Source organism: Psammomys obesus, unplaced genomic scaffold (genome assembly GCF_907164565.1).
Source record: "Psammomys obesus unplaced genomic scaffold, mPsaObe1.curated_primary_1811, whole genome shotgun sequence".
NCBI lineage: Eukaryota > Metazoa > Chordata > Mammalia > Rodentia > Muridae > Psammomys > Psammomys obesus.
Window position 1 is genome coordinate 3,896,236 of NW_026592710.1, and position 26,141 is coordinate 3,922,376.

At 52.0% G+C, this 26,141-nt stretch overlaps 3 protein-coding genes across 4 annotated transcripts in view; 2 read left to right on the top strand and 1 right to left on the bottom strand.

The window, feature by feature from the left end:
• Positions 1-6,887, bottom strand: part of Nol9 (nucleolar protein 9) — an 18,164-nt gene extending 11,277 nt beyond the window's left edge. The window contains exons 1-6 of the mRNA XM_055615183.1: positions 6,418-6,887; positions 5,340-5,559; positions 4,897-5,024; positions 1,394-1,529; positions 1,189-1,276; positions 604-701 (exon numbers count right to left, since the gene is read on the bottom strand). Of these exons, the coding sequence (XP_055471158.1) occupies positions 604-701; positions 1,189-1,276; positions 1,394-1,529; positions 4,897-5,024; positions 5,340-5,559; positions 6,418-6,882 (1,135 nt within the window). The 5' untranslated portion in view covers positions 6,883-6,887. The remainder of the gene's footprint in view (positions 1-603; positions 702-1,188; positions 1,277-1,393; positions 1,530-4,896; positions 5,025-5,339; positions 5,560-6,417) is intronic.
• Positions 6,888-7,918: 1,031 nt separating this feature from the next.
• Tas1r1 (taste 1 receptor member 1) lies at positions 7,919-16,886 on the top strand. The gene is made up of 6 exons (XM_055615342.1): positions 7,919-8,109; positions 10,845-11,151; positions 13,203-13,964; positions 14,323-14,535; positions 14,800-14,920; positions 15,749-16,886. The coding sequence occupies exons 1-6, from the start codon at positions 7,919-7,921 to the stop codon at positions 16,678-16,680; spliced, it is 2,526 nt and encodes an 841-aa protein (XP_055471317.1). The 3' UTR covers positions 16,681-16,886.
• A 224-nt stretch (positions 16,887-17,110) lies between these two features.
• Positions 17,111-25,501, top strand: Zbtb48 (zinc finger and BTB domain containing 48). Of its 2 annotated transcripts, none has more exons than XM_055615315.1 (11): positions 17,111-17,219; positions 17,714-18,385; positions 18,757-18,992; positions 22,517-22,628; positions 23,172-23,264; positions 23,582-23,668; positions 23,766-23,920; positions 24,298-24,434; positions 24,505-24,669; positions 24,995-25,083; positions 25,154-25,501. In XM_055615315.1, exons 2-11 carry the CDS (start codon positions 17,717-17,719, stop codon positions 25,448-25,450), a joined length of 2,040 nt encoding a protein of 679 aa, XP_055471290.1. In that variant the 5' UTR covers positions 17,111-17,219; positions 17,714-17,716; the 3' UTR covers positions 25,451-25,501. The 2 variants fall into 2 exon arrangements, with proteins under 2 accessions (XP_055471290.1, XP_055471291.1); XM_055615316.1 differs by having other exon boundaries at positions 24,995-25,079; positions 25,154-25,340.
• Positions 25,502-26,141: the final 640 nt, after the last annotated feature.

Below are 26,141 nucleotides of genomic sequence, written 5' to 3' on the forward strand. Positions count from 1 at the left end.
GGGGGAAGGAGGAGTGGACTGTAAAGAGAAGTATTTTATTGGGGATAATAAAAAAATCTGGCTGTAACAATGAGCTACAGTACCGTAAGCAGACTGAACAGCACTGAACTAGAATCTAATTTCTTCTGTATAATTTATAATTCTAATGTAGAATTCTAGTGGCACTCTGAAACAGAAATGGACATTCTAAGATGACTGGTGACTCCAGAAACACGCATGTATGGACTGCCTGATAGTCAGGATTTCTTTCTTTCTGTGGACACACACCTCAGATGTTGTGGGGGTGAGATGTGTGTTCAATTTCCACAAGACAGGAGCTGAGAGATGACTCAGCAGGTAAGCACACTGGCTGTTCTCCCACAGGAGACAGGTTCAATTCGCAGTTCACAACTGTCTGTATGTAACTCCAGTTCCAAGGGATCAAAACCCACATACAGACACACAAGCAGAACACCAACGCTCATAAAATAAAAATCATTACAAAACTTACATACAGCAAACATTTTCATTTCCTAAAATAAAAGCATGCTGGAATTTGCTGTGGAAGCTGGAGGCAGGGTGGGCCCTTCACAGAGCTGGCACTAAGAAGCAGGCAATACATACCCAGAAGTGGTTCTGTGATGGTCAGTAAAGCAATGCAGCCAGGAGGCGTGAACTCCGTCTGCCCCAGATCGCACTCCAGGTAGTCAACCGAGGGGATGCTGAAATTGTTAGAGACAAATCTCGGTCAGCCTGCCTCTGGAAGAGTGATTTGTGTCACAGACGCCATCACCCTGGGTGGCCGCGCAGCAGCCAGAATTCAGAAGACGAGGGCCACAGCACAGGCAAGGCCCCGTAACACTAACATGCACGGTCATCTCCACAACAGAACAGGGCTCAGATGGGGATAATGCCTGGACCAGTACAGACCCCAAGCCTCTGTTCTGCAGGTCAGTCACCTGTGGAGCAGTGCCGCTGCCCAGGTGACAGTGCACAACTCCCACCTCAAGTCTCTCCATCTAGCTGGGCATGGTGGCTTACACCTGTAATCATAGCACTGGGGAGGCTGAGGCAGGGGAATCACCGAGAGTGCAAGGTCAGCCTGGTCTAGCCAGTGAGACCATGCCTCCAAACATCAAACAGAAGCAGAACTCTCCGTCTGCCACTCACTTCACGCCCAGGTGATGGAACAAACACTCTCTCGCTTACCTGTTTAGTAAGTGGTTAATCAGTATTCGATTGAACGTTGATTTTCCAATGTCACAAGCACCACACAACAGGATGACAGGGCAGCCATCTACTTTTGCAGGTAAAACAAACAGTGAGCCCTGGTGTCAACCAGTTGTCAGGACTCTAGCTACGAGCAGCGAATGAGGCTTTAGGGAACGCTGGCACTAGCAAAGGTAACACTCACCGCAGGACACGCTGACTAACTCTTTTAGGGCATAGAGCCCACTCTCACTCAAGCAAATGCCTTTCTTCCTCCTCTGTCTTTTGATGCCAATTGCCTTCAAAGTTTCATACTCAGAGTATATCTTCGAAGGAGGATTCTGAAATACAACAGTTGAAGCTGTAAGGAAGGGTTTTTTAAATGCTGGCTTCTAAGTTAATAAGCATCAGACAGTTGAGAGTTACAAAACAAAACAAAAAATTTGGTTCCTTTCTCTCAACACTCCATGAGTGTGTGCTGCCCACTCTTTCTGAAGAGCACGTCTGTTTTCACAGCTTACACCCACTCTCAGGTTGCCACTGCCTCAGGAGAAAGAAAGGCATGAAAATGGAGGAAAAGGTCGACAGAGACAACTGGGGACAGGCTGGTGATCTGAAACAAAATCAAGACCACCTCTGAAAACACAAAACACAGGACAGATGCAAATTGAGCTGAAGAGTGAAAAGGGCAGGTGTGCTCATTTCGCTGGAAGCAGAGGGAATCTACAAAGGGCATGTGCTACAAAGGTGAAAATAGCCACCACATAAAAGAGAATGAAAGAATGAACCACCCCCAAAACACATGCTTACAAAATCAGCAGCTCAGTTTAAAAAAAACAAGAGGCCATTGCTGCCTTGGGTGCCTCCAATTCTCAGTATCTCCTGCAGAGGATAAAAATGTACTCAGAGTTGGAGAGATGGTTCAGCAGCTAAGAGTGATGACTGCTCTCGAAGAAGACCACAGTTTGGTCCCCAGCAGCCATGTCAGACAGCTCACAGTCACTCTTAACTCCAGCACCAGGAAACTTGATACCATCTTCTGGCCTCCTGAAAATATGTGGCTACACAGACATACAAATGAGAACAAACAAACAAACAACTCCTCAAAATGCAATAACATGAAAGGCTAGGGAAATGGCACACTGGATAAAACTCGTTATCGTAAGCAGAGTTCAAATCCCCAGCACCCATGCAGAACTTAGGGACTGGAGGCCGCTTGTAGTCCCAGCACTTGGGAAGCACGGCTGGAAAGCCAGGGGAAAGCTGGGCACAAAACGAGCTGTACCTGGAGGGCCTAGGTTTAGTAAGAGACCACACGAAATGAGGAAGTGGAGACAGACTGAGGAGCACACTCCAACCTCGACAGCATGTACATGCATACTCCATACAGGTAACCAACCCCCACATTCAAGCAAGTAAGTACATAAAAATTTAGCCACAGGAGCCACTGTAGTAACATGTCTGTAACCCCAGAACTCTGCAGGCAACAGAAGAGGAAAACCAAGCTGAAGTCTCTGTAGGCTACACAGTAAAAAAACTGTGTGTGTGTGTGTGCTGAGCTAGCCGAGGTTAGGAGGACTTTTAGTTCTTCTAAAGGACTGAAGCTCCCATGCTGTGTCGCTGTGTGGCTTACAATTTCCTGTAACTTCCGTTCCACAGGGATCCCAAACCTCTGGGCTACACAGAACTTTGCACACATGTGCATGTACTCACGAGGTTAAATACTGAAATAATAACCATAAAAGCACATCCATGACCAACTACCTTCATTTCATCTTCAAAGCAACTCCTAAGCCTCCCACTGTCCAAGGCCAGGGATGACTTGGTGCCCTTTCCCACTGTTAAGGAACCATGAGAAGAATTCTGTTTGCTCCTCTCCTCCTACACTTGTTCTCTGGCTACTATGCAAATGATCTACCTGGCCAGGTGGAGTGGTGCACACTTAAATTTTAGCATTTATTTATTTTGTTTCTTTGGAGACAGGGTCTCCAGCTCCTGAGTGCTGGGATTAGCTGCTGTGGCAATCTTTTTTTGTGCACTGTGTAAGCATCACCTTTCTCAGTGTTTTGTGAGCATCTTCTCCATCACCTTCTGACTGATTTAATAAAGAGCTGAATGGCGGGGCTGGAGAGATGGCTCAGTGGTTAAGAGCACTGTCTGCTCTTCCAAAGGTCATGAGTTCAATTCCCAGCAACCACACGGTGGCTCACAACCATCTATAATGTGAACTGATTCTCTCTTCTGGCAGGTGTAAACGCAGATAGAACACTCATATACATAAAATAAATAAATTAAAAAAAAAAAAAAAAAAGAGCTGAATGGCCTAGAACAAAGCAGGAGAGGATAGGCAGGACTTCAAAGTAGATACAGGACCTCTGGGGAAGAATCAAGCTCAAGGGATTCACCAGTCAGACATGGAAAAAGAAACAGGATACCAGGACTGAAAAGAGGTAAAGAGCCACGTGGCAGAACTTAGATTAGTATAAAGGGGTTAATTTAAGTTACAGGAGTGAGTTGGGAACAAGCCTATCCGGCCATAATAGTAAAAAGTCTCTATGTCATTATTGGAAGCTGGTGGTCCAAAGAAAGTCCTGTTATAATTAAAGGTTTTTGCCAAAACACCCTGTTTTAACCTTAGGATTTAAAAGGCTGAGGATAGCCAGGGTTATGTGGGGTTATGTGACATCCTGTCTCAAAAGCAACCAAGCAAGCAAGCAAGCAGGGTTAAGGGAAGAGAACCTTGGTACATGGCTACCCTGGGCAGCAGACAGACCATGTGTCAAGATAAAGCAAACACAGGAACAAATGCCCACGCTTAGAGGCTAAGAGCACTTGCTGTTAGCTAGGTGGCAGTGGTGGTGCACTCCTTTAACCCCAGCACTCAGGAGACAGAAGCAGGCCGACCTCGGAGGTTGAGGCCAGCCAGGTCTACAAAGAGAGTTCGAGGGCAGCCAGGGCTGCACAGAGAAACCCTGTCTGGAAAAACCAAAAAAGGGCCTGGCACTGGTGGTGGTGCACACCTCTGATCTCCATGAGATCCGCCTGCCTCTGCCTCCCTCAGTGACGAGATCACAGGGCGTGCGGTGGAGCGCCGGGCTTCTGTCACCTAGGTTCTGTTCTCCGGTGCTTTCTCTGTTGCAGGCTCCCAAATTCACAGCCCTACCCTTTTCTCCAAACCGCAGACTCACATACTCCACAGCCTACCTGACATCTCCAACTGGATTTCTTTTTGTCTTTGGAGACAGGTGCCATGCAGATCAGGGTAGCCCTCAAATAACTGTCTAGTTGGAGACACGGCTCTGATTCCTTATCCTTCTGAGTGCTGGGACTGCAGGCCTATCCTACCACAGCTGGCAAAGAGGTGGCTTCAGCTGGGCACTGAAACTGAGGAAGAGGGAAAATGCTCATGATGAGCTTTCTGTAAGTGCCTAGTTGAGGGCACGCCATGCCCCAGGAGCAGGGCCTGAGGACCACATCCATGAGCACTCCCCTCCTACCATGAGTGCCTAGGATGGAACCCACGTCAGTCAGGTTCTTCCGCAAGCGCCTTTAGCCAGGACACACCTCTCTGTACAGACTATTTCCTAACTGGTCACATATGTGATCTCCTTAACACCTGCTGCACTCACTCACAGGACAGAGAGGATGAGAGCGCTTCTTACAGAGCCATTCAACTCACCACAAAGGACCAAGGAGTGCTGGGCTTACCTCCTGCAAGAAGACATAAGACGCACACTTATAGAAGCGCAAGAACTCCACGATAGGGGTCCTCAGCCGCTCCAGCACGAGAATTGAGCCCAGAGGAGGGAAATGCTTTAGTGCCCACTTTCTGTCGTCTGCAAAGAGAAGGGCAAGACACCTCAGAAGTAGTTACAATTCTAGACCCGCACGGCTGCATCTGAAGGGCTCAACTATAGGCTTGTCAAGAGGGTCAAGTAGAGCTGATTCTCCACATCCTGGTGGGGACGCACGACTCAAGCCTGCCACCCCACCAGCTTCATGGTCTTGCAGAACTTTTAGTGGAAAGAGGTGGAATCAATAGTATTTTAGTACTGAAGACTCCCTGTGAGAATTCATATAGAGTACAATGTCCACATTGTAACAAGTGCGTAAAATTGCTAGCCTTGTCGAAGGAAGCTGAAGCCAATTACCCAGTTTCGTGTGAGGCTTGAGCAAGGCCCGGATCTCCCTTTTGATCTTCTTTTCACTTTTCTCAGGATCTGAGTGCTGAAGCCCATTTATGGTCAGGAAAGAATGGGTGTAGGCAGAAAAGACATCTTGGGGAGGCTGGCCTTGTTTGATGACATGGCCATATATTTCCACCCGGCCATAGATGCAAGTCACGCGGCAGATCCCACTAAAAGTAAAACCCTAGCAGGGAAAGAAAAAACATTATGGACACTATTACCAAAGACAGAAAAATGCTAAAATCTTAACTTGCTATTTACTAATCAAAACGATTTTTTTTTTTTTCTTGAAACAGCCTCATGATGTAGCTCTGGCTAGAACTGACTATACAGAACAGGCTGTTACAACTCATCCCTGTATTCAAAGTTGCCACACCCACAAAATCCATTTCTAAGTATCAAATTACACAGCACTGGGGCTGCAAGGGCAGGTGGGTCAGTGTATAAGCGCCCTTGGACCCGACGCCCTCTTATGGCCTCTTCAGGCCCTGCGTGCGCACTGTGGGCAGAAAAGCAGGCACACTCATTCACATTAAAATCAACAACACTGCACTGCACGAGGGAACCAATTTCTGCCAGGTTTTTAACCCAACCCTAAACATCATATCCCCATTGCCAACTCCCAACGAGCTCACACACTTCACCACCGAGTGCTCACAGAGGCGCACGGCGCACAGAGGCAGCCCCAAGTCTCCAACTCCTGAGGCTGCACTTCTTCCCGGTAAACGAGTAGCAATCTCCCGGACGGGGTCCACGTCAGACCGCCTCGGTTTTACTCCTGGCTCTGCCTTTCTGCTGCAACTCACTTACCTTGTTTTTCGGCCATACAAGAAAGAGATGGCAATCGCCACTCCCGTGAGAGCTGGGAGTGCTAAGCGGTTTGGAATACCTGGAACGCTGGCAGCTAAGGGCTAGTAAACCCGACCCTTTGATCTGCCAGCCTAGCAAGCAGACTCCTGAGCAGGGGGTGGATCTGCATCCGGGGGACAAGGGCGAGGACCACGATTGTCCGCTCACCAACAGCTTCCCGCGGGCGACTTACCTCCCAGAGCGGCAGCAGCAACAAAACACGGCCCGAGCCCAGCTCCCGAATGGACTGGGAGACTTTGGGCGACAGCGTTTGCGTGAGTGGGGGGACGTTCGACAGCGTTCGGAAACGGTAGTCGGCGAAGCTGCGGGCCTCGGGCTGGCTGCGGGGCCTGAGCTGGCTTCGGGACCTGGGCGGGCTGCCAAGCGCGGGCCGGCTGCGGGGCGTGGGCCGGCTGCGGGTCCGGACTTTGCACTTTCCCGCCACGTGCGGGCCCCCGGGGACACCCAGCTTCCAGTCCCCGCCCAGTGCGTGAGCCCGCAGCAGCCGCCGTCGCAGGCGCCGCAGCTCGCCCCGTGTCAGGATCCCAAATCGGCGACGGCCCCGACGGCTGAGGAGGAGGTGGGGCCGGGCCTTGCGGACCCGCTGCCAAGAGGAGCGGCTCGCAACCCGCCGGAGCAGCACCTCGGAGTCCGCCATGCTTGGCCCGGAACACCTCCGGCGCGAGAATCTCGCGAGATCAACGTCGCCCCGACCCCAGAGGAAGACGTGCAGAGCTGCTAGCGCCCTCTCCCGGCCAGCTTCTGCAGGGCATCATCAGGGACTTGAGCCCTCAATACCTAGGCGCAGGCTGCCAGGCAAGCTTTGCGGTCCCACCCAGGGCCCCATTTACATTATGCAAAAGCCCATTCTGGCCGATTGGAGAGGGAGAGCCAAACCCCGTAGATTTAACACAAGGCCACCTCTCAGGAAATCCACCTGGGATTTTTTTTTCTTCCTGCAGAAAAAAACTCCTGGATTGGCATTAAAAACAAATTCTGTCTATTTGTATATGCTGGGTTTGCATACATTTGTCTTCTGGCTGTCGGGAGCAATCCTGGATAGCAAAGTTTAAACCATGATGATTAGCTCACAGTTTGAATGTCTGAATACCGGGGCCGCCAACTCAAAGTCTGGTCTCAGGTTGACTAAATTAAATGATATTTACTAAGTTCTGTAACTGCCAAGGCACCGACGTAGCCAGCAGTACTTATTACTGCCTTCCTTGACAGAGGTAGGAGGATGGCCTGAGCCCTGGGCAACAGAGCAAGAGATTGCCGCAAAAACAAAAGCAAACAAACAAAAACAAAATAAACAAGATACACCATCAGCTCCCTGATAGTAGCTCTGACCACCTTCAGTGGCCCAGCCTTCCCTCTCCCCCCAAAAGCAGCAGGGGCTCTCCTCCTGAGCCAGGTGAAGCCAGAGCACCAGGGCAAAACAGAAACCACAGCCCTCCAGAGGAGGGGGTCTCAGAGAGCCACCTGGTTTGCATCCATGTCCTGGCCCTGCCCAGTTCCTGAGAGAGACCACAGCCAGGAAGGGCAACAGGCTTTCAACAACTGGGCTCCAGTCCCACCCCTTTCAGGGGCATGAAGTTATGAAGCATCTGGGCAGCTGTCATTCATTGTATTTAAGCAGCCAGCCTTGTCAGAAGTGAGCTACGCCATGCTGGGCAAAGGGACATCTTGCCAGCATGTTTTTCTGGGTAGTTCACCTGGTCAGCCTTCAGCTCCCTGTTGCTTATTGCTGGACTCCCAGCTGCTACAGGACAGAGTCCTCTCCAGGCTTCAGCCTCCCAGGGGATTTCCTCCTTGGGGGCCTGTTCTCTCTCCATGCTGACTGTCTGCAGGTGAGGCACAGACCCCAGGTGACAAGGTGTGACAGGTGAGTAGGGGCCACAGAGCTATCACCTACTGTTTGGTGCTCGCCTAGAGTAGCTGAGGCCCTGGGTCTAACCTCCAGTACCACATCAGCTGGATTTGGTGGCTAATGCATGAGGCCAGTCTAGGCTAGAAACCCTGTCAAAGAGAGGGGGCCTCTCACTTACTGGAGCACAAGGGCCCCTCTGTTTGCTTTAGGCTACTCACTGAGTTCTGCCCCAATCCTTCCCCACCAATCTGTAATGGCTGAAATCAAGCAGATGGCTAAACAAGCCCATCAGTTTCTACTTTATGGTGTCGTTTGCTTATTTATATTGCAATGTGTTATTTTGTTCTGTGTATTATTATCCATACCTCAATATGTTCTTTTGCTTTTGCTGTTAAAAGTAGGTTGCAGCTCAGTTTGATTCTCCTGGCTTTTCTCCAGCTGGCAAGTGGAGTTCCCCATGACTTTTCTTTTAAAGATGACTTCTTGCAGTCTATACAAGTCTTATATTGGGGGAGGAAGGTCGAGTGTTAGTGCACTGCGGTGTGAGATATCCTGCCCATGATGACTGACTGTTGGCCAGGACATGTGACATTGGGAACCCTGGCCTATGAGGACTAGGCCTCTGAGAGCTGCAGATAGGACACTGGGAAGAGAACACTTGGGCTTGGAAGACAGGTTTCCAGGATACCAGAAAACTGGCTTAATGTAACTGAGGGACTCTATGTTCAAGAGGTACTGAGCCTCTCAGTACAGCCAGAAGAGGAACATGAGTGCTGGAAGGCAGAGAGCTGGAGAGCACAACAGACTGATGTGCTCTTCATGAAGGGATGAATCATGTCTTCAGCACCATGTCCCTCTTGACAACAGTCACCAAAGCAGAGAACTTTCAGCCTAGGTTGAAGCATATGAGGCAGGTGTAATGGTTAATTTTACATGTCACTTTGACCAAGAGATGGCGCCTAGAGTTGCTGTCTCAAACATCAGTTTAGATGTTACTGCCCAAGTATGTTTTTGATGTGGTTAACATTTAAATTGATAGGTTGCTTATGGACAGTAAATGGGCCTCACAAAATCCATTTAAGTAAGGCCTTCAGAGACGAGACTGAGGTCCTGCAAAGGACTGGAGTACCCAGCTGCCCTCAAATACAGCAGATTGCCCAGCTTTCTGGTTAGCCGTCCAAGCTTTGAACTAAATAACTCCCACAGTTATGTGAGCCAGTTCCACAAAGTAAACCTTCTCCTGTGTGCATGTTTGTATGTGTTTGAGAGAGAGGGAGGAGAGGGGAGAGAGAGAGAGAGAGAGAGAGAGAGAGAGAGAGAGAGAGAGAATTTACATGCATGTATTACCTCTGTTTCTTTAGGGTGAGCTTTTTAAAAATCTCGCATTTATGGCAAATTTTTGTACCTGAAAAAGGATTTTAAAGATTTATTTTTATGTTTTATATGTAAGAGTATTTTATCTACAAATATGTCTGGGTACCATGTGCATGCCTGGTGGCCACAGAGGCCAAAATAGGCATCAGATCCTCTGGAGTTACACATGACTGTGAACTGCTATGTGGTTGCCGGGAATTGAACCTGGACCTCCGGGAGAGCAGCCAGTGCTCTCAACCACTGAGCTATCTCTCCAGCACCCCCTGAGAATTTTTTGTTTGTTTTTGGAGACAGGTTTCTCTGTCATGGACTTCCTTTGTAGATCAAACTGGTTTCAAAATCAAGAGATCCAACTGCTTCTGCCTCCCAAGTGCTGGGATTTAAGGTGTGTGCCACCAGGCCTGGCCCCACCCCTTCAAATTTTTAAGTGACTTTAGGTATACAAAATAGGTAGATATTGCTGGCATGGTGGTACACGCCTTTAATCCTAGCACTCAGAAGGCAGAGAGAGAGACAGGTGGATCTCTGTGAATTCCAGGCCAGCCTCCTCTATATAGTCCCAGGCCAGCAAGGGCTGTCTGGTGAGACCTTCTCAAAAAAGACAGCGCCGGGTGGCGGTGCACTTTAATCCCAGCTCTTGGGAGGCAGAGGCAGGTGGGTCTCTTTGAGGTTGAGGCCAGCCTGGTTTACAAATTGAGTTGAGGGCAGCCAAGGCTACAAAGAACAGAGAAATCCTGTCTTAAAAAACAAAAACAAAAAAAAAAAAACAAGAAAAAAAAAAGACTAAAACACTGCATATTAATGAAATGAATGTATTTGTTTATTTTCACATAAATCTCAGCTAAATATTTGGCATTTCTGGACACAGAAATTATTTTACAGTTAATTGATATGTTGATTGCTGAAAACACTACTTCAAATATATAGTATAAATGGCAAAAGTATGCTTAGGACCATTTCAGAAATTATCAAAAATCCTGTCTCAATGCCATGCCAAAAAAAAAAAAAAAAATCATTAAGCCAGCAATGAAATAAACATTCAGTTAGTCAAGCATTTCTGTACACTCCAATGTGGAGAGACACCGGTCTGATGCTTACGTGCTACAGACCGGCAGCAGCCAAGGAGAAAAGGGGTTTGCTTTGCTTTATTAAACCCTCATGTTCCCCTGAGAGCAGGAAACTTTTTTCATTCAACAAGGACACCTTGTAACATGTGATAGTCTCAATTCTGAGAACCTGAGCTGAGGTGTTTCAGGCTGGTGCTGGCTTGGACAGAGACCTCAGAGGTTCCTTTCTGCCTCCAAAGCCTGGGGTGCAGGAGGCAGAGGGTCTTGTGGGCTTTAAGCTTCTGAGTTCTCCCTGGGCTCTCCCTGCAGACCTGACAGCTTCAATGGCCATGGCTACCACCTCTTCCAGGCCATGAGGTTCGGCATTGAGGAGATAAACAACTCCACAGCCCTGCTTCCCAACATCACCCTGGGGTACGAACTGTATGATGTGTGCTCAGAGTCTGCCAACGTGTACGCCACCCTGAGGGTGCTCGCCCTACAGGAGACTAGGCACATCGAGATGCAGAGAGATCTTCACAACTATTCCTCCACGGTGGTGGCACTCATTGGGCCTGACAACACTGACCACGCTATCACTACTGCTGCCCTGCTGGGCCCCTTTCTGATACCCCTGGTAAGCCAAGCCTCAGAACCTCCATCTAGGGTGAAAGTCTAGAGTGGAAGGCAATGGGAGCTGGGTCCTCTCTAAGGGCAGGAAGCCCCCTTGATCTCTAGTCAGGTTGCAGGCATTCTGACCATCATTGCTACTGCCCAGTCTTCCTGACTTCCTGTCTCAGCCATCTTTGGGAAACCCTGTCCTTTCTTTTTCTTTTTTTTTTTTTTTTTTAAGATTTATTTATTTATTTATTACGTATACAGAGTTCTGCCTGCATGTACACCTGCATGAGAGAATAGCACACCAGATCTCATTATAGATGGTTGTGAGCCACCATGTGGTTGCTGGGAATTGAACTCAGGACCTATGGAAGAGCAGTCAGTGCTCTTAACCTCTGAGCCATCTCCCCAGCCCAACCCTGTCCTTTCAAATTTTGTTTGTTTTGAGATAGGGTCTTCAATGTAGCTCTGGCTGTCCACATCTCACTATGTGGACCAGGCTGGCCTCAAACTCACAGAGATCCACCTGCCTCTGCCTCCCAAGTGCTGGGATTAAAGGCGTGTGCCACCGCCCCCCTGGCTCTCTGTCATTTTGAAAGTCTTGCCACCCAATTGTTTACTTTCTGTGCCTTCCCTCTATCCAAAGTCTCCACTGTCTCTGTTATCCTAATAGCCTTTACTTCCCAGGTACTAGATCACCTGCAGGCAATCCATTCTTCCTTGCTGTTCAGTGGTGGTTCTGTGCTGCCCCAAGCCTGGCCCCCTGCTGCGCTCAGCAGTCTGTCTAAGAAGGTCTCCTATCTACAGGGATCCCTCTTCCGAGTCCCCTGTCCTCATGTATCTGGCTCTTCCTGTGTCTTGTCACTGAACTTCCTAGAGCTCTCTAGTCTAGCTTGGTTCACCCATTTGTGCCTCAGCCTTGGATTTTGTCCTCACTTCATGTGTGCCTTCTAGAGCTCCTAATCCAATAACCACTTGTCCGTCCTTTGCCCTGCATGACTTTTATGAGATGTCCAACCACTCCTTGTATAGCACCGTCCTTGGCATGTATGTCCTCACACCTCTCTCTCTCTCTCTCTCTCTGTCTCTGGAGAGGGTCCTTTTGCCTCCTGCCCCTCCCTGGTCTCCTCTCCCCTGCCCCCATTCCTGGCATGCATTCTGACTTCTGACCACGCCTTCCTCACCCACTTTCTCCAGCAGCAGCTCCATGCTGAGCTCACTTCCCTTTAAGCCTTGCCATGGCCCACGATACCCACCTAGGTTTTTACTGCCAAATCATTGCCATCAAATCTAGTTTCCCTTCAGAGCCCATCTTTTGGCTTGGTAGAGGCGGCACAAGCCTTTAATCTCAGAGCTTTTGAGGCAGAGGCAAGCAGATCTCTGAATTCGAAGCCAGCCCTGGTCTGTAGAGCAGTCCAGGACAGCCAGGGCCCCACAGAGGAACTGTTTCCAAAAACCAAACCAAACAACCAACCAAACGAGTCTTTCACTTTCCTCTTTTCCCCTTGGCTTTTTGAGACAGGGTCTCGTGTGGCCCAGATGGGCCCTGTACTTGCATCACAGTCCAGGCAGGGTGGCCTTGAACTCCTGATACTCCCACCTCTACCTACCAAGTGCTGCTTTACTGGCCACAGCTGGTTAAATCTTTCACCTTTTACAGACCACCACTAACTGTCACTAAGGTGATTTCATCAGGCCCTTGCTCTAAACTTTCCAGCAAGTTCTTCTTCACTTGAATTAGAGACAGACTCCTCAAACTTGATCTGAATATGTCATTTATCAGGGGGAACCTTAGGAGCTCCCTGCAGTGTGCAGGATGGAAGTGAGAGTTAAGGTCTCCTGCCCTGTCCTTCCTATGCCAAGGACCTGTGGCCAAGAGAGCATGGCTTGTTCCCCGTTTAAAACACATCGTCTATCAGGCAGTTTACATTTGGTCTATTAGACCCAACCCCACCCCTCCTGGACAGCCCCAGAGAAGCCTGCCGTCTTGGCCTGCATCCTTCCTATACTGGGGGGGGAGGAGACCATGGGGGTGGGGCTGACCCTAGTGAATGGAACCCCTCCCCACAGATCAGCTATGAGGCCAGCAGTGTGATACTCGGTGAAAAGCGGCAGTACCCATCTTTTCTCCGTACCATCCCCAGCGATAAGCACCAGGTGGAGGTCATGGTGAGGCTACTGCAGAGTTTCGGGTGGGTCTGGATCTCACTCATCGGCAGCTATGGTGATTACGGGCAGCTGGGGGTAAGGGCTCTGGAGGAGCTGGCCACATCTCAGGGCATCTGCATTGCCTTCAAGGACATCGTCCCTTTCTCGGCCCGGGTGGGGGAGCCCAGAATGCAGCGCATGATGGACCACTTGGCCCAAGCCAGGACCACTGTGGTTGTGGTTTTCTCTAACCGGCACCTGGCTAGAGTGTTCTTCCGCTCTGTGGTGCTGGCCCACCTGACTGGCAAGGTGTGGATTGCCTCAGAGGACTGGGCCATCTCCACATACATCAGCAAGATGCCTGGGATCCGAGGCATTGGGACAGTGCTGGGCGTGTCCATTCAGCAGAGACAAGTCCCTGGCCTGAGAGAGTTTGAAGAGTCTTACGTCAGGGCAGTAACGGGTGCTCCCAGGGCCTGTCCAGAGGGGTCCTGGTGCAGCAGTAACCAGCTGTGTCGGGAGTGCCATGCCTTCACTGCGCATAGCATGCCCACACTCGGGGGCTTCTCCATGAGTGCTGCCTACAACGTGTACCAGGCTGTGTACGCTGTGGCCCACGGCCTCCACCAGCTCCTGGGATGCACCTCGAAGGTCTGCTCCAGAGGCCCAGTTTACCCATGGCAGGTAAGGGATTCCAGCCAGGGTGTCGGCACCCAGAACAGCCGATCCTAGGAGTGGGGTGCACTGTCTGCTCTTCTACCAGGTGCACCCTTCTCTTCTGATATTCCTTGTTTTCTCCCAGCCCCATGCCCCAGTGATGTCAAAGGCTAAAGTGCTTACAAAACAGTCCTTTATGAGAGGTCTCCTCTCAGGAGGCTGGTCAGGGCATTCTGACTAGGGGTGAGAACAGACTGCTGAGGAAGGAACCAGGCCTTAAGAGTAGGCTGGACCCTGCAGGACACAGCTCAAGCGAGCCCTGCTGACTCCCTGGGCTGCTTGACTCTGTGTGGTCTGTGTCGCTTCATACATCTGTCTCTCCTAGCTTCTTCAGCAGATCTACAAGGTGAATTTTCTTCTCCACAAGGATACTGTGGCATTCGATGATAATGGGGACCCTCTAGGTTATTATAACATCATTGTCTGGGACTGGAGTGGACCTGAATGGACCTTTGAGGTCATCGGCTCTGCCTCATTGTCTCCAGTTCATCTGGACATAAATAAGACGAAAATCCAGTGGCACAGGAAGGACAATCAGGTAATGGGGACAAGGTCACTCTTCAGGTGCCTGGTTTGGAGCCCAGAGACTGATGCCTACCGAAAGCGGGAAAGAGGCCACAGATGTCAGGCTGTGACAGGTCTGCTCACTCTTGCCAGGGACTCTGGCCCCACGTGTCACCATGCAGATGCCCAGCTTGGGTCTCGGCTCCCCTGACCCTGGGCTCTGCTCTCACAGTGAACCTGGAGCTGCCCCTCGCCTTGGGCGCCTCTGTGTGATTGAGACCACTGTGGCTTCTCACAGGTGCCGACGTCCGTGTGCACTGGGGACTGTCGGGAGGGTCACCACAGGGTGGTTGTGGGCTCGCACCACTGCTGCTTCGAGTGCATGCCTTGCGAAGCTGGGACCTTTCTCAACAAGAGCGGTGAGTGAACAGTGAGTGATCCAGCACCCAAGGGCCTCAGAACCTGGGCTCCAGCCCACAGGCTTGTCAGTTGGGTATAGGCTGGAGGACATTTGCCACTTGGATGAATTCTGATTGGGCAGAAACAACCATTTGGAAGCCTCAGACCTTGGTGTGTCCTCTGTCAGAGGACCCTGTCATCCCTCACCCACCACTGGCTCCTACAGATGAATCTGGTCCTAACTGCAACATCTTTATCCAAAGAGACACAGCTCCTCTGTGCTGTTCTGTTCATATGAGGCCCCTTCCTTGAGCCAAGGAGTCAGCTCCTGAATGGCTTGGGTTAAACGTAGACACTTGATGTCTGCAGGGAAGAGAGCATAACAGAGAGCTATGGACTCAGCTTATACAGCAGGGCACACATTCTTTCCTTTTAATAACTCGGTGGTGGGCGTGTCCGCTGGGTGCATCACCAGGGAGTCAGGACTCAAGAGAGCTCGGAGTGAAGCTCAGGTGTATCTGGTTAATGGAAACACTGGGGAGAGAGACAGACAGGCCATATCTTTAAAGCTGGTTGCTCTTACCAACTCATTGCCTCACTAGCCTGCAGGTAGAGCTACTGGCATAAAGCTGTGTTGCAGAGCCCCATGGGATCCTGAGTCACAGAAAACACGGAGCTTTTGAGGATGTGTTTAGAGCCTGTGGCTGTTCTGAGATCCCCCCTCACTACGGCTCCAGAAGCCTGCCTGTTGAGCTGCAGCCCTCCCAGCATCTTGCAGGCCTGAAAGCCATTGGCCTCTGTTCCCCTTCTGCTCACCTGGCTCTGAGGAACCTGGTCTTCCCTTTCAGATCTTCACAGCTGCCAGCCTTGTGGAAAAGAAGAATGGGCACCGCAGGGAAGCACAGGCTGCTCCTCACGTGCTGTTGAGTTCCTGGCTTGGCATGACCCCATCTCTTTGGTGCTATTAACAGCTAACACACTCTTACTGCTGCTGCTGGTTGGGACTGCTGGCCTGTTTGCCTGCCATCTTCACACACCGGTGGTAAGGTCAGCCGGGGGCAGGCTGTGCTTCCTCATGCTGGGTTCACTGGCTGCAGGGAGTTGCAGCTTGTATGGCTTTTTCGGGGAGCCCACGGTGCCCACATGCTTGCTGCGTCAGCCACTCTTTTCTCTCGGGTTTGCCATTTTCCTCTCCTGCCTGACAATCCGCTCCTTCCAACTGGTTGTGATCTTCAAGTTTTCTACCAGGATACCCACATTCTACCACACCTGGGCCCAAAACCACGGTGCTGGTCTATTTGTCATTGTTAGCTCCGGGGTCCATCTGCTCATCTGTCTCACATGGCTTGCAGTGTGGACCCCACTACCCAGCAGGGAATACCAGCGCTTCCCCCATCTGGTGATTCTTGAGTGCACAGAGGTCAACTCCGTGGGCTTCCTGTTGGCTTTCACCCACAATACCCTCCTCTCCATCAGCACCTTTGCCTGCAGCTACCTGGGTAAGGAACTGCCAGAGAACTATAACGAAGCCAAATGTGTCACCTTCAGCCTGCTTCTCAACTTCGTATCCTGGATCGCCTTCTTCACTATGTCCAGTATTTACCAGGGCAGCTACCTGCCCGCGGCCAATGTGCTGGCGGGGCTGACCACTCTGAGTGGCGGCTTCAGCGGTTACTTCCTCCCCAAGTGCTATGTGATTCTCTGCCGTCCAGAACTCAACAATACGGAACACTTTCAGGCCTCCATCCAGGAATACACGAGGCGCAGCGGCTCTACCTGATCCATGGGGACTGTTGGGGCAGGGCAGGACCAGAAGCCTCTCCTGTCTTGAAGGTGGCAGGTCCAGCGGGGCTGAGAGCCTGAGGTGTCTGGGAGAGTTCACCCACGGCTTGCGTTGTATAAGCACACAGAAGAATCCAGTGCAATAAAGCCGTAATGTGTGTGTGTAGTGTCTGTGTAGCTTCTTGGCTGCTCTTCCGGTCTGGGGCGATTTGGGGAGCGCACACTAACTAGCGGGAGTCTAGCCCCCAGCTTGATGTTGCTAGGCGACTTCCAGAAAAGATAACCCGCGTTTGGATTTGGGCCCGGCCCTGCCCCCTACGCGGCGCTTGGCTCTTTCTGTGAGGCTCCGCCTCCGCGGCGGGCCTTAGGAGCCTTACGCTACCGAGGCGTCCGGTTCAGGCCTGAGCGCCAAACGTCACATCCGGCGCGGCGACGGCGGCGACTCCGCGCGGTGGGCCGGGCAGTATTTAGTGTTGTGGGCGGTGGAAGTGGTCTATCCCGGAGCAGAGGCCGGTGCAAGCCGGGAGGACCCGCCGGGTGAGGAGGGCGCGGGAGGGAGGCGGCGGGCCGTCCCGGGCGCTGCCGAGAGTGTGGCCGCCGCCTTCCGCTCGCCGCTCGCGACCTGCATGCGCGGCGTGGGCGTGGGTCACCTGTGCGCTGCCAGCGCCCTGCCCTACTGGCTGTGCGTTGGGTGCGCTGCGGATCAGTTGGGGTTCACTTTTGTCTGTTCCCAAACTTGCATTTCATTTTTTTTTCCCACCAGCACTCAATCCCGACCCTGTTCTGTCTCGCACCATGCTTTTCCACTCCTGCTCCCCCACCCCCTCTGGCCAACCTATGTCACTCCCCGCCCCTAAGAGGCTGTCACCCTACTCTGGCTCTGCTCCGCGTGCACCTCTAACCTTGACCCAAGCCTTCATCCCGACATAGGTGGCTGTTAAATTGTCCAACTCAGTAAGGAGCTTTCTAAAAGTCTAAAAGGGCTTTCCTGGTTGGGTTTGCCAGACTGTCACGTTTGCCTTCCCTTCCAGATTATGGAGGGTTCCTTCGTACAGCACAGCGTGAGGGTTCTGCAGGAACTCAACAAACAGCGTGAGAAGGGCCAGTATTGCGACGCTACGCTGGACGTGGGGGGCCTGGTGTTTAAGGCGCACTGGAGTGTTCTGGCCTGTTGTAGCCATTTCTTCCAGAGAATCTATGGCGATGGCTCAGGGGGCAGCGTTGTCCTCCCTGCAGGTTTTGCTGAGATTTTTGGCCTCCTGTTGGACTTTTTCTACACTGGTCACCTCGCCCTCACCTCAGGGAACAGGGATCAGGTACTCTTGGCAGCCAAGGAGTTGCGGGTGCCAGAGGCTGTGGAGTTATGCCAGAGCTTCCAGCCCAAAACCTCAGTGGGACAGGCACAGAATGGAGCGGGGCAGCCTACCTCCCACGATGTGAAAAGCCACCTCACAGAGCCAACAGACTTGGATGAGGAGGAAGTTTTCAGGACTCTGAGCCTGGCGCCTGTGGATCAGGAGCCCAGAGATGGTCAGCAGCCTCAGCTCAACCCTCCTGTTCAGAACAGCCCCTCCTTCCTCTGCGGGAAACTCAAGCAGGCTCTGAAGCCTTGTCCCTCAGAGGACAAGGAGTCTGAGGACTGCAAGGAGCCCCCAAGGCCCTTCGAGACTGAAGGTGCTCCGCTGCAGGGCGAGAGCAATGAGGTACTACTGTTTTCAGGGTGCTGGAGCTGGGGAGGCAAGCATGAGGGTAAATGCTGACATTTCTGGAGTAAACATTGGAAGCCAGTGGCCTCGGCTGACCTTTCTGCGGGTTGCACTTGTCCATGGTTGTCAGCCTCCTTGTGGTGGAGTGAGCACCAGGGTTACAGGTGTTCCCTGAGGGTAGTGAACCTGGCCAGCTCCCTGCTAACAGCCACTTTGCTGCGAGTCCACGGTTCTCATGTGGTCTTCCCTGGGCCCTGAAGGAAGTTTCTCTTGTGAAGGGGCCCTGGGGGGCTTGGGTTGGAACTAAAGCTGGGTCCCTGCTGACACTTAGGTGACCCTACCCCTTCCTGCTGTCTCCTGTACTACAGTGGGAAGTAGTGGTCCAAGTTGAGGACGACGGGGATTACACTTCTGAGCCTGAGACTGTGTTGACCAGGAGGAAGCCAAAAGTCATTAGAAAGCCCTGTGCTTCGGAGCCAGCCCTGGGTGCAGGTTCCTTGACAGCTGAGCCCACTGAGAGCAGAAAAGGCGGGGCTGTGCCTGTTGAATGTCCCACGTGTCATAAAAAGTTCCTCAGCAAATATTACCTAAAAGTCCACAACAGGTAAACACTGTTTTTCAATGTTTTTTTTCCATATGTCGTTCCATGTTGGGGGAAGGGTCCTGTATGCCCCTCCTCTGGGCTCTATATCAGGGGCAGATAGTGCCTGCTTGGCATGCCTCCTCTTCTTTCTGTGTTCCTGTGAATTGTGGTTTGTGGACACCTACTCAGTCTGTTCTACCCATTGTGGGCTCTGACTGTGGGCAGGCCCCTGTCCACATGAGACATAAAACACGCCTCTGGCCCTTAGCTGCAGCTGAGGTTCGACAGCAGGAATTCCTGAACTCTGGCAGTGTAGGCTTTGACAGAGGCCAGTCTGAAGGACTGAGGCTGCCTGTGTTTCTTGGGATATTAGTGTGGGGGAGTCAGTGACCTATAAAAGACCATTTGTCTAACTGCGACCCTTATAGGACTGTGAAGCTTTTTTCCTATTGTTGGTTTTGTAGAGGAGTTTGTTTGTTTTTTTGGGACAGGGTTTCTCTGTGTAGCCCTGGTTGTCCTGGAATTCACTCTTTAGACCAAGCCAGCGTCAAACTCAAAGATATAGCTTGCCTCTGCTTCCTGAGATGGATTGAAGGTATTTTAATCCCCAGGCTTTTTTTTTTTTTTTTAATGTAAGATCTTACTATGTAGACCAAGCTGGCCTTGAACTAGAGATCTACCTGTCTCTGCCTCCTAAATGCTGGTATTAAAGGCATGTCCCACCATACCTAGGACTGGTTTGGTTGGTTGGTTGTTTGGTTGCTTCCTTGCTTGTTTCCTTCCTTCCATCTTTCCTTTCTTTCTTCCTTCTTTTTTTCTCTCTGCCTCTCTCCCTTTTTCTTTCCTTCTTTCCTCTTTCTTTTCTTCTTTTTCCTTCCTTCTTTCCTTCCTTCTTTCCTTCCTTCCTTCCTTCCTTCCTTCCTTCCTTCCTTCCTTCCCTCCCTCCCTCCCTCCCTCCTTCCCTCCTTCCCTCCTTCCCTCCTTCTTTCCTTCCCTGTTTAACAGTCCTGGCTGTTTTGAAACACTCTGTGGACCAGGATGGCTTTGAACTCATAGAGATCAGCCTGCCTCTGCCTCCCAGGTGCTAGAATTAAAGGTGTGCACAACCACTCTCCTGCTCCTAGGACTGTTTTTAAAAACAAAACAAAACAGGATCTTTATATATAGTCCTGGTTGTCCTGTAGATTAGGTCACTATGTAGATTAGGCTGGCCTCCAACTCCAAGATCCACCTTCATCTTCCTCCCAAGTGCTGGGATAAAAGGCATTTCCACCACTACACCTGGCTTGTTTTGAGTTCAAATTACTTAAAATTCTGTGCCACACACCAGGAATGATGGCACACTTTTAATCCCAGCACTTGGGAGGCAGAGACAGGCTGATCTCTGAGTTCGAAACCGGCTTGGTCTAAAATGTAAGTTCCAGGACAGCAAGGACTAACCACCCCCTGCCCCCCCCCCAAAAAAAAAATCTGTGATGCAGACGCAGGTCACATCTCCAGTGCTCAGGAACTGTGCCACCCTACTGGCCTGTTAACGTTTGCTTTTGTACCAGGCCAGGTTGGGCAGAGCCATACTGTTGTCAGTAGGACATTCTGGGAAGCCGGCAGTGCTTACCTGGAGTAGGATTGAGACCTGTTTGCCATCCCTGTGGTTTGGCCTTGGGTTAAATGAGGCTGTACAGGTAGGTTCTGCCCATGCTCTGCCCATTCCTTCCTTGGTCTGTGGTTCGCTGATGTCCCTAAGAACTAGGAAGGAATGGTTTCAAGAGATGACTGTATCTAGGTGTGGTGGTATTTGTTTATAATCCCAGCACTTGGAAAGTAGAGGCAGGAGGAGGGTTGCTACAAGTTTGAGTCTGTGGAGTGAGTTTCAGGCCAGCCAGAACTACATAGGGAGACCCTGTCTCAAAAGAAAAATAGAAAATGAGGTCCTTGCAACGGTGGGGAATTAGGAGACATGGAAACTTGCAGTGAAGAGGATGAGAGTAAGTTTGGCTTTTGGACATGTGGGAGCACTCAGTGTTACTCATGGCTCTAAGGTCAGGGTTTCTTTAGTTCATTCAGCAAACTGCTTGATTTTCGACAAGACTGATAGAGCCCATTAAAGTACCAGTGAAGGTCTTTATGGCACTTGAATGACATTGCAAGGTACAGAAAGATTTGTGTCTTGTAAGAAAGGGAAGCAGTGCTATAGAACAAACCCGACAGACTGAGCCTGCAATCTTGCAAGTCCTGTGAATTCCAAGCCAGCTGGGGCTACAGAGTATGGGATCCTGTAAGGGGGAGGGGTCGGAGAGTAGGGCCCAGGAATTGGGAATTGGAGTCTACTGCATAGATAACCTGTAGTAGGGTTAGTTTCCAATAAGTGTGGCTTGGGGGATCATATTTATTAAGAAGGTGGGGGACTTCCCCACTAACCCCGTGGCTTTCAGTGCTAGGGATTGAACCCCAGGGCCTCTGCTCCTGAGCTGCATCCCCAGCCCTTTTCAGCAAGACAGGCCTGAACTTGTGATCCTTCTGCTGCAGCTTGGTATCTCACACAGGGGAAATGGGCTGGGGATATAGCTCAGTTGTGTGCTTGCCTAATGTGAGACCCTGGGTTCAATTCCCAGTGCTGGAAGTAAAAAAGATCCAGGACCAAGTAGCTGAGATTATATTACAGGCCTCTGGCATCTATCTAGACTTGGAGGAGGTAAGGATGCCATTCACTGTGGAGGGCCTTCTGGCTGGGAACAGAGCTAGCAGTAATGCCCTGAGCTAGAAGCAAGCCTGGCTGTTGTGAAGGGTGAGGGCTTGGACTGGAGTTGAGCATGGGACAGACAAGGACTTTATAAAGCGAGGACAGTGAGGGACAGGCTAATTTACCTAGGCTGCCTGTGTCCTCCTGTGTCCTCTGGGTCCTCTTGGGATGAAACAGGAAGCAGTAGAGGGCTGTGAGCCAGGAGGCAGTGAGGGTTGCCTTATCTTCTAAGGCTTGTGGACTTAATGGAAACTGCTGGAGAGATAGTTTGGAAGCCAGGAGCCAGCAGTGACTCATTGTTGCCCACGAACTGCTGCAGCGACGCTTGCTGCTATCAGTGAGACGAACAGGCTGAATCTGGCATTTACTTCACATTTACTTATGTACTTATTTATTGTGGGGGCACGTGTAGATCTGAGCGCAGCTTGTGGGGTTGGTTTCTTCCTCTCTGTGGGTCTCAAGGATTGAACTTGGCTTGGCAGCAGGTGCTTTGTCAACAGCCATATCACCTGTCCTGCGCCGTGGGTTGAAGGTAGAGCCCACAAAGAGGAGGCTCTCAGTCAGGCTGTGCTAGTCAGTTCTGAAACAGCCATTTAGAGAGGCTGGCAGAAGCAGGGCCGATTCCTGGCTCCCAGCTGGCCACTTGGACCTATGGCTGCTGTTTCTTTTCTTCCTGAGAGCCTCAGGCACCTCCTCCTTTGCAACATGGCATGGGTCCCTAGCAGGAGCTGGAGGGGCTCCTGAGTTCCAGAGAGCTGAAAGACCCCCTCAGCCTCCACACCTCTGTGGCCCCTCTTCTTGGCAGGAAACACACTGGGGAGAAACCCTTCGAGTGTCCCAAATGTGGGAAGTGTTATTTTCGCAAGGAGAACCTCCTGGAGCATGAAGCCCGGAACTGCATGAACCGCTCAGAACAGGTACTTGGGGATTGATCCGAGTATTTATGGGCAGCAGCACGTTGACATAAGAGCTGCAGTGGTCATGGATGTCATCATGTCGCATCCTAGTAACAGCCAGGACATGTGAATTCAGAAGGCACAGGGTTAGGCCCTACAGGGATACTTTGGGTTTGCCTGCCTGTCCTGGTCCAGCTCCATCTGAGGCTTTGGAGCAAGGAAAGTGTGGGGGATGGCTGCTGGGAAGGGCCACGTTGCCTGTCCCCCTACCCCAAATGGGTAGTGTTTGGCTAAACCCCATCCCTCTCTTCCCAGAGACTGGCTAGTTGCAGTTGGCAGTTGGGCCCTGTCTCTAGGCTGTCTGGAGCTGAGAAGGGTCTGGCTGTGGTGGTGTGCAGTGCTCCAGTGGTTAAGGCAGGCAGGTCACATGTCGCCCTCTCCTACCCCAGCACCCCCCGCCCCAGGCAGACACTTCCCAGCAGCGTGTGGAAGCCCCTGCAGAGGCTGCCGTCGCAGGCAGAGGCCCTCCCTGATGCTGGCCCTGCTTGCCCCTCACACTGCCAGGTCTTCACATGCTCCGTATGCCAGGAGACCTTCCGCCGGAGGACAGAGCTGCGGGTGCACATGGTGTCTCACACAGGGGAAATGCCATATAAGGTCAGGCCCAACTTGTTCCAGGGTCATGGGCTGGTGGGCTGTGCAGCCCTCTGCCTGGGGTGGTATCTGGCTCCTCTCCCTTGAAGCCTGCTTTTGTTGCCCACCCAGTGACATCACTTCTGTAGACAGGGCTGCTGTCGATAGCCTTACTTGCTCAGCATTTCTCTGGGTATGGATGGCTGAACATTGCCCCCTCTTGGAAGCCAACCTTTAGCAGATCAGGAACTGTCCTTGGGGTCTGGGCTAGGCCCCTCTTCACCATGCAGGGCACTGATGGTGCAGGCTACGCTGGAGCTAACTGGGTCTGTTTTTTTTAGTGTTCCTCATGCTCCCAGCAGTTCATGCAGAAGAAGGACTTGCAAAGCCACATGATCAAGCTGCACGGAGCCCCTAAACCCCATGCAGTAAGTATTAGGCAGGGCTGGAGCACCTGTGACTCCTGGACAGCTCAAGCCTGTCCTCACCTGGCACTGCTCCCTCTGCCTGTCTGCCCTCCTACAGTGCCCCACTTGTGCCAAGTGCTTCCTGTCTAGGACGGAACTACAGCTTCACGAGGCTTTTAAGCATCGTGGAGAGAAGCTATTTGTGTGTGAGGAGTGTGGGCATCGGGCCTCGAGCCGCAATGGGCTACAGATGCACATCAAAGCCAAGCACAGGTAGGAGTCCCTGCTCCTTGCAGTGTGGCCCTGCTGCCGTGGGAAGCAGCGTCTGCACTCATGGGGACGAGCACCTTCTTCCTGAGCCAGCACCTGCAGCCCTGACTGGTAGGGGTGAGACAGGCACGTTTGTTAGGCTAGTGGGGAGGGCCCAGGCTGAGGCAAGGCTCTGCCTCCAGGGGCTAGTTCTTTTTTATCCCTTAGCTTCCTAACTCCAGCAGCATAGATCTCTCTGCTGCTTCTGGGAATGGTGGTGGTGTCCCTTGCCTCGTGCCACTGACGCCCTCCTGCTTAGCGTGTCCCAGCTCTGACAGAGTAAATGGAAGAGGAGAGGTTCAATCAGTGACGGCCTCTGCCTTGTGTCCCCGTCTGAACAGGAATGAAAGGCCTTATGTCTGTGAGTTCTGCAGCCATGCTTTCACCCAGAAGGCCAATCTCAACATGCACCTCCGAACACACACAGGCGAGAAGCCTTTCCAGTGCCACCTCTGTGGCAAGACCTTCCGTACCCAAGGTGAGGCAGGCCCAGCCCCTCCTTGCCCCAGAGTTGAGGCAGCAGCTGAGCCCCACCTTGTCCCCCACAGCCAGTCTGGACAAGCACAACCGCACCCACACGGGTGAGAGGCCTTTCAGCTGTGAATTCTGTGAGCAGCGCTTCACTGAGAAGGGGCCCCTCCTGAGGCATGTGGCCAGTCGCCACCAGGAGGGCAGGCCCCACTTCTGCCAGATCTGTGGCAAGACCTTCAAAGGTAAAGGGCAAGCTGGGGGAGAGCAGAGGGTTGGGCTTCTCTACACAGAGATAAGGGCAACAGTGGCGTCCAGGTGTTCCTTAGAACCTTCCAGCCAGCAGAGTTGTTTTCCGTGTGCTAAGAGATGGGAGTGGAGCTGCTGTGACAGTGGAGTTGGGGGCACGGTGCCCTGGACCTGGCAGTGGTAGTCCCAGGGTTACTGTAAAGTCTGGGGTAGGGTCTGGCTGCCTCCTGTGCCTTTAGGCCTGGAAGGCCTTGTCCCCTGTCCCAGCCCTGTCCCTGCATGTGCCCTGCTCTTACGGTGTGTGGCCCATTCCTCCTGCAGCTGTGGAGCAGCTACGAGTGCATGTCAGGCGACACAAGGGTGTGAGGAAGTTCGAGTGCACGGAGTGTGGCTACAAGTTCACGAGGCAGGTAGGCCAGGCCCTGAGTCTGCTCCCCTCCTTCGCTGTGTCCCAGGCTCTGAGCTCACTCTCCCTCCCAGGCTCACCTGCGGAGGCACATGGAGATCCACGATAGAGTGGAGAACTACAATCCACGGCAGCGCAAGCTCCGAAACCTGGTCATTGAGGACGAGAAGATGGTAGTTGTGGCTCTCCAGCCACCCGCAGACATGGAGGTGGGCTCTGCAGAGGTCATTGTGGAGTCCCTGACCCAGGGTGGCCTTGCCTCCCAACTCCCTAGCCAGAGACTATGTTCAGAGGAGAGCTTTGCCAGCCCCGGCGTCCTGGAGCCCTCACTCCTCATCACAGCTGCTGTCCCTGAGGACTGTGACACATAGTCACCCGCTCCCATTTGGCCCCACTGACAAATAAACGTGACAGTCACTTGTTGAGTGGTCTGCCGCTTGGTGCTCTGCAGCTGCAGGACTGGACTGCTCTCTCCCCAGTTTCCCGTCATGGGGCCCATTCAGTCCCTGACCTGAATGCAGCTGCTTTCCCAGCTCTGGTACCCTCGGCAGAGCTGAGTACCTGGAGGGAACACAGGTGCTATCCACTTGCTGTATAGCTCCCATCCCTCACCGATAGGTAGTGTTCTGATTTCATAGGTGCAGGTGAGGTTGGACAAAATGGCCAGGGTCCATGGTTATGGCTTCATTGGCCAGAGTTCAGCCAGTCTGGTGAAGCTGAACATGGCCAGCAGCAGCAGAGCAAGCTGGCGTTGACCGGCTGCAGGCCCACAGAGACACCCATCCCTTGGAAGGCCCTATCTTCATGCAGACTTGAAAGGGAAGGGGCGTAGTGTTCCCACCTTTCAGAGCAGAGCACAGATGGGTGGTGCAGATGCCTGTCTCCTTTGTATCCATGAGCCCCCTCCCTCATTTCCCCTCCCAGACCCACCCTCCCTCCTCCTTCCCTCATCCCCTTCCCCTGGTCCACTGAAAGGGGGAGTTCTCCACCATTGTCATCTGCCCATAGCCTGTTAAGTCTCTTCAGGACTGCCTGGATCCTCTTCCTCCCTGGCCTGGTAAG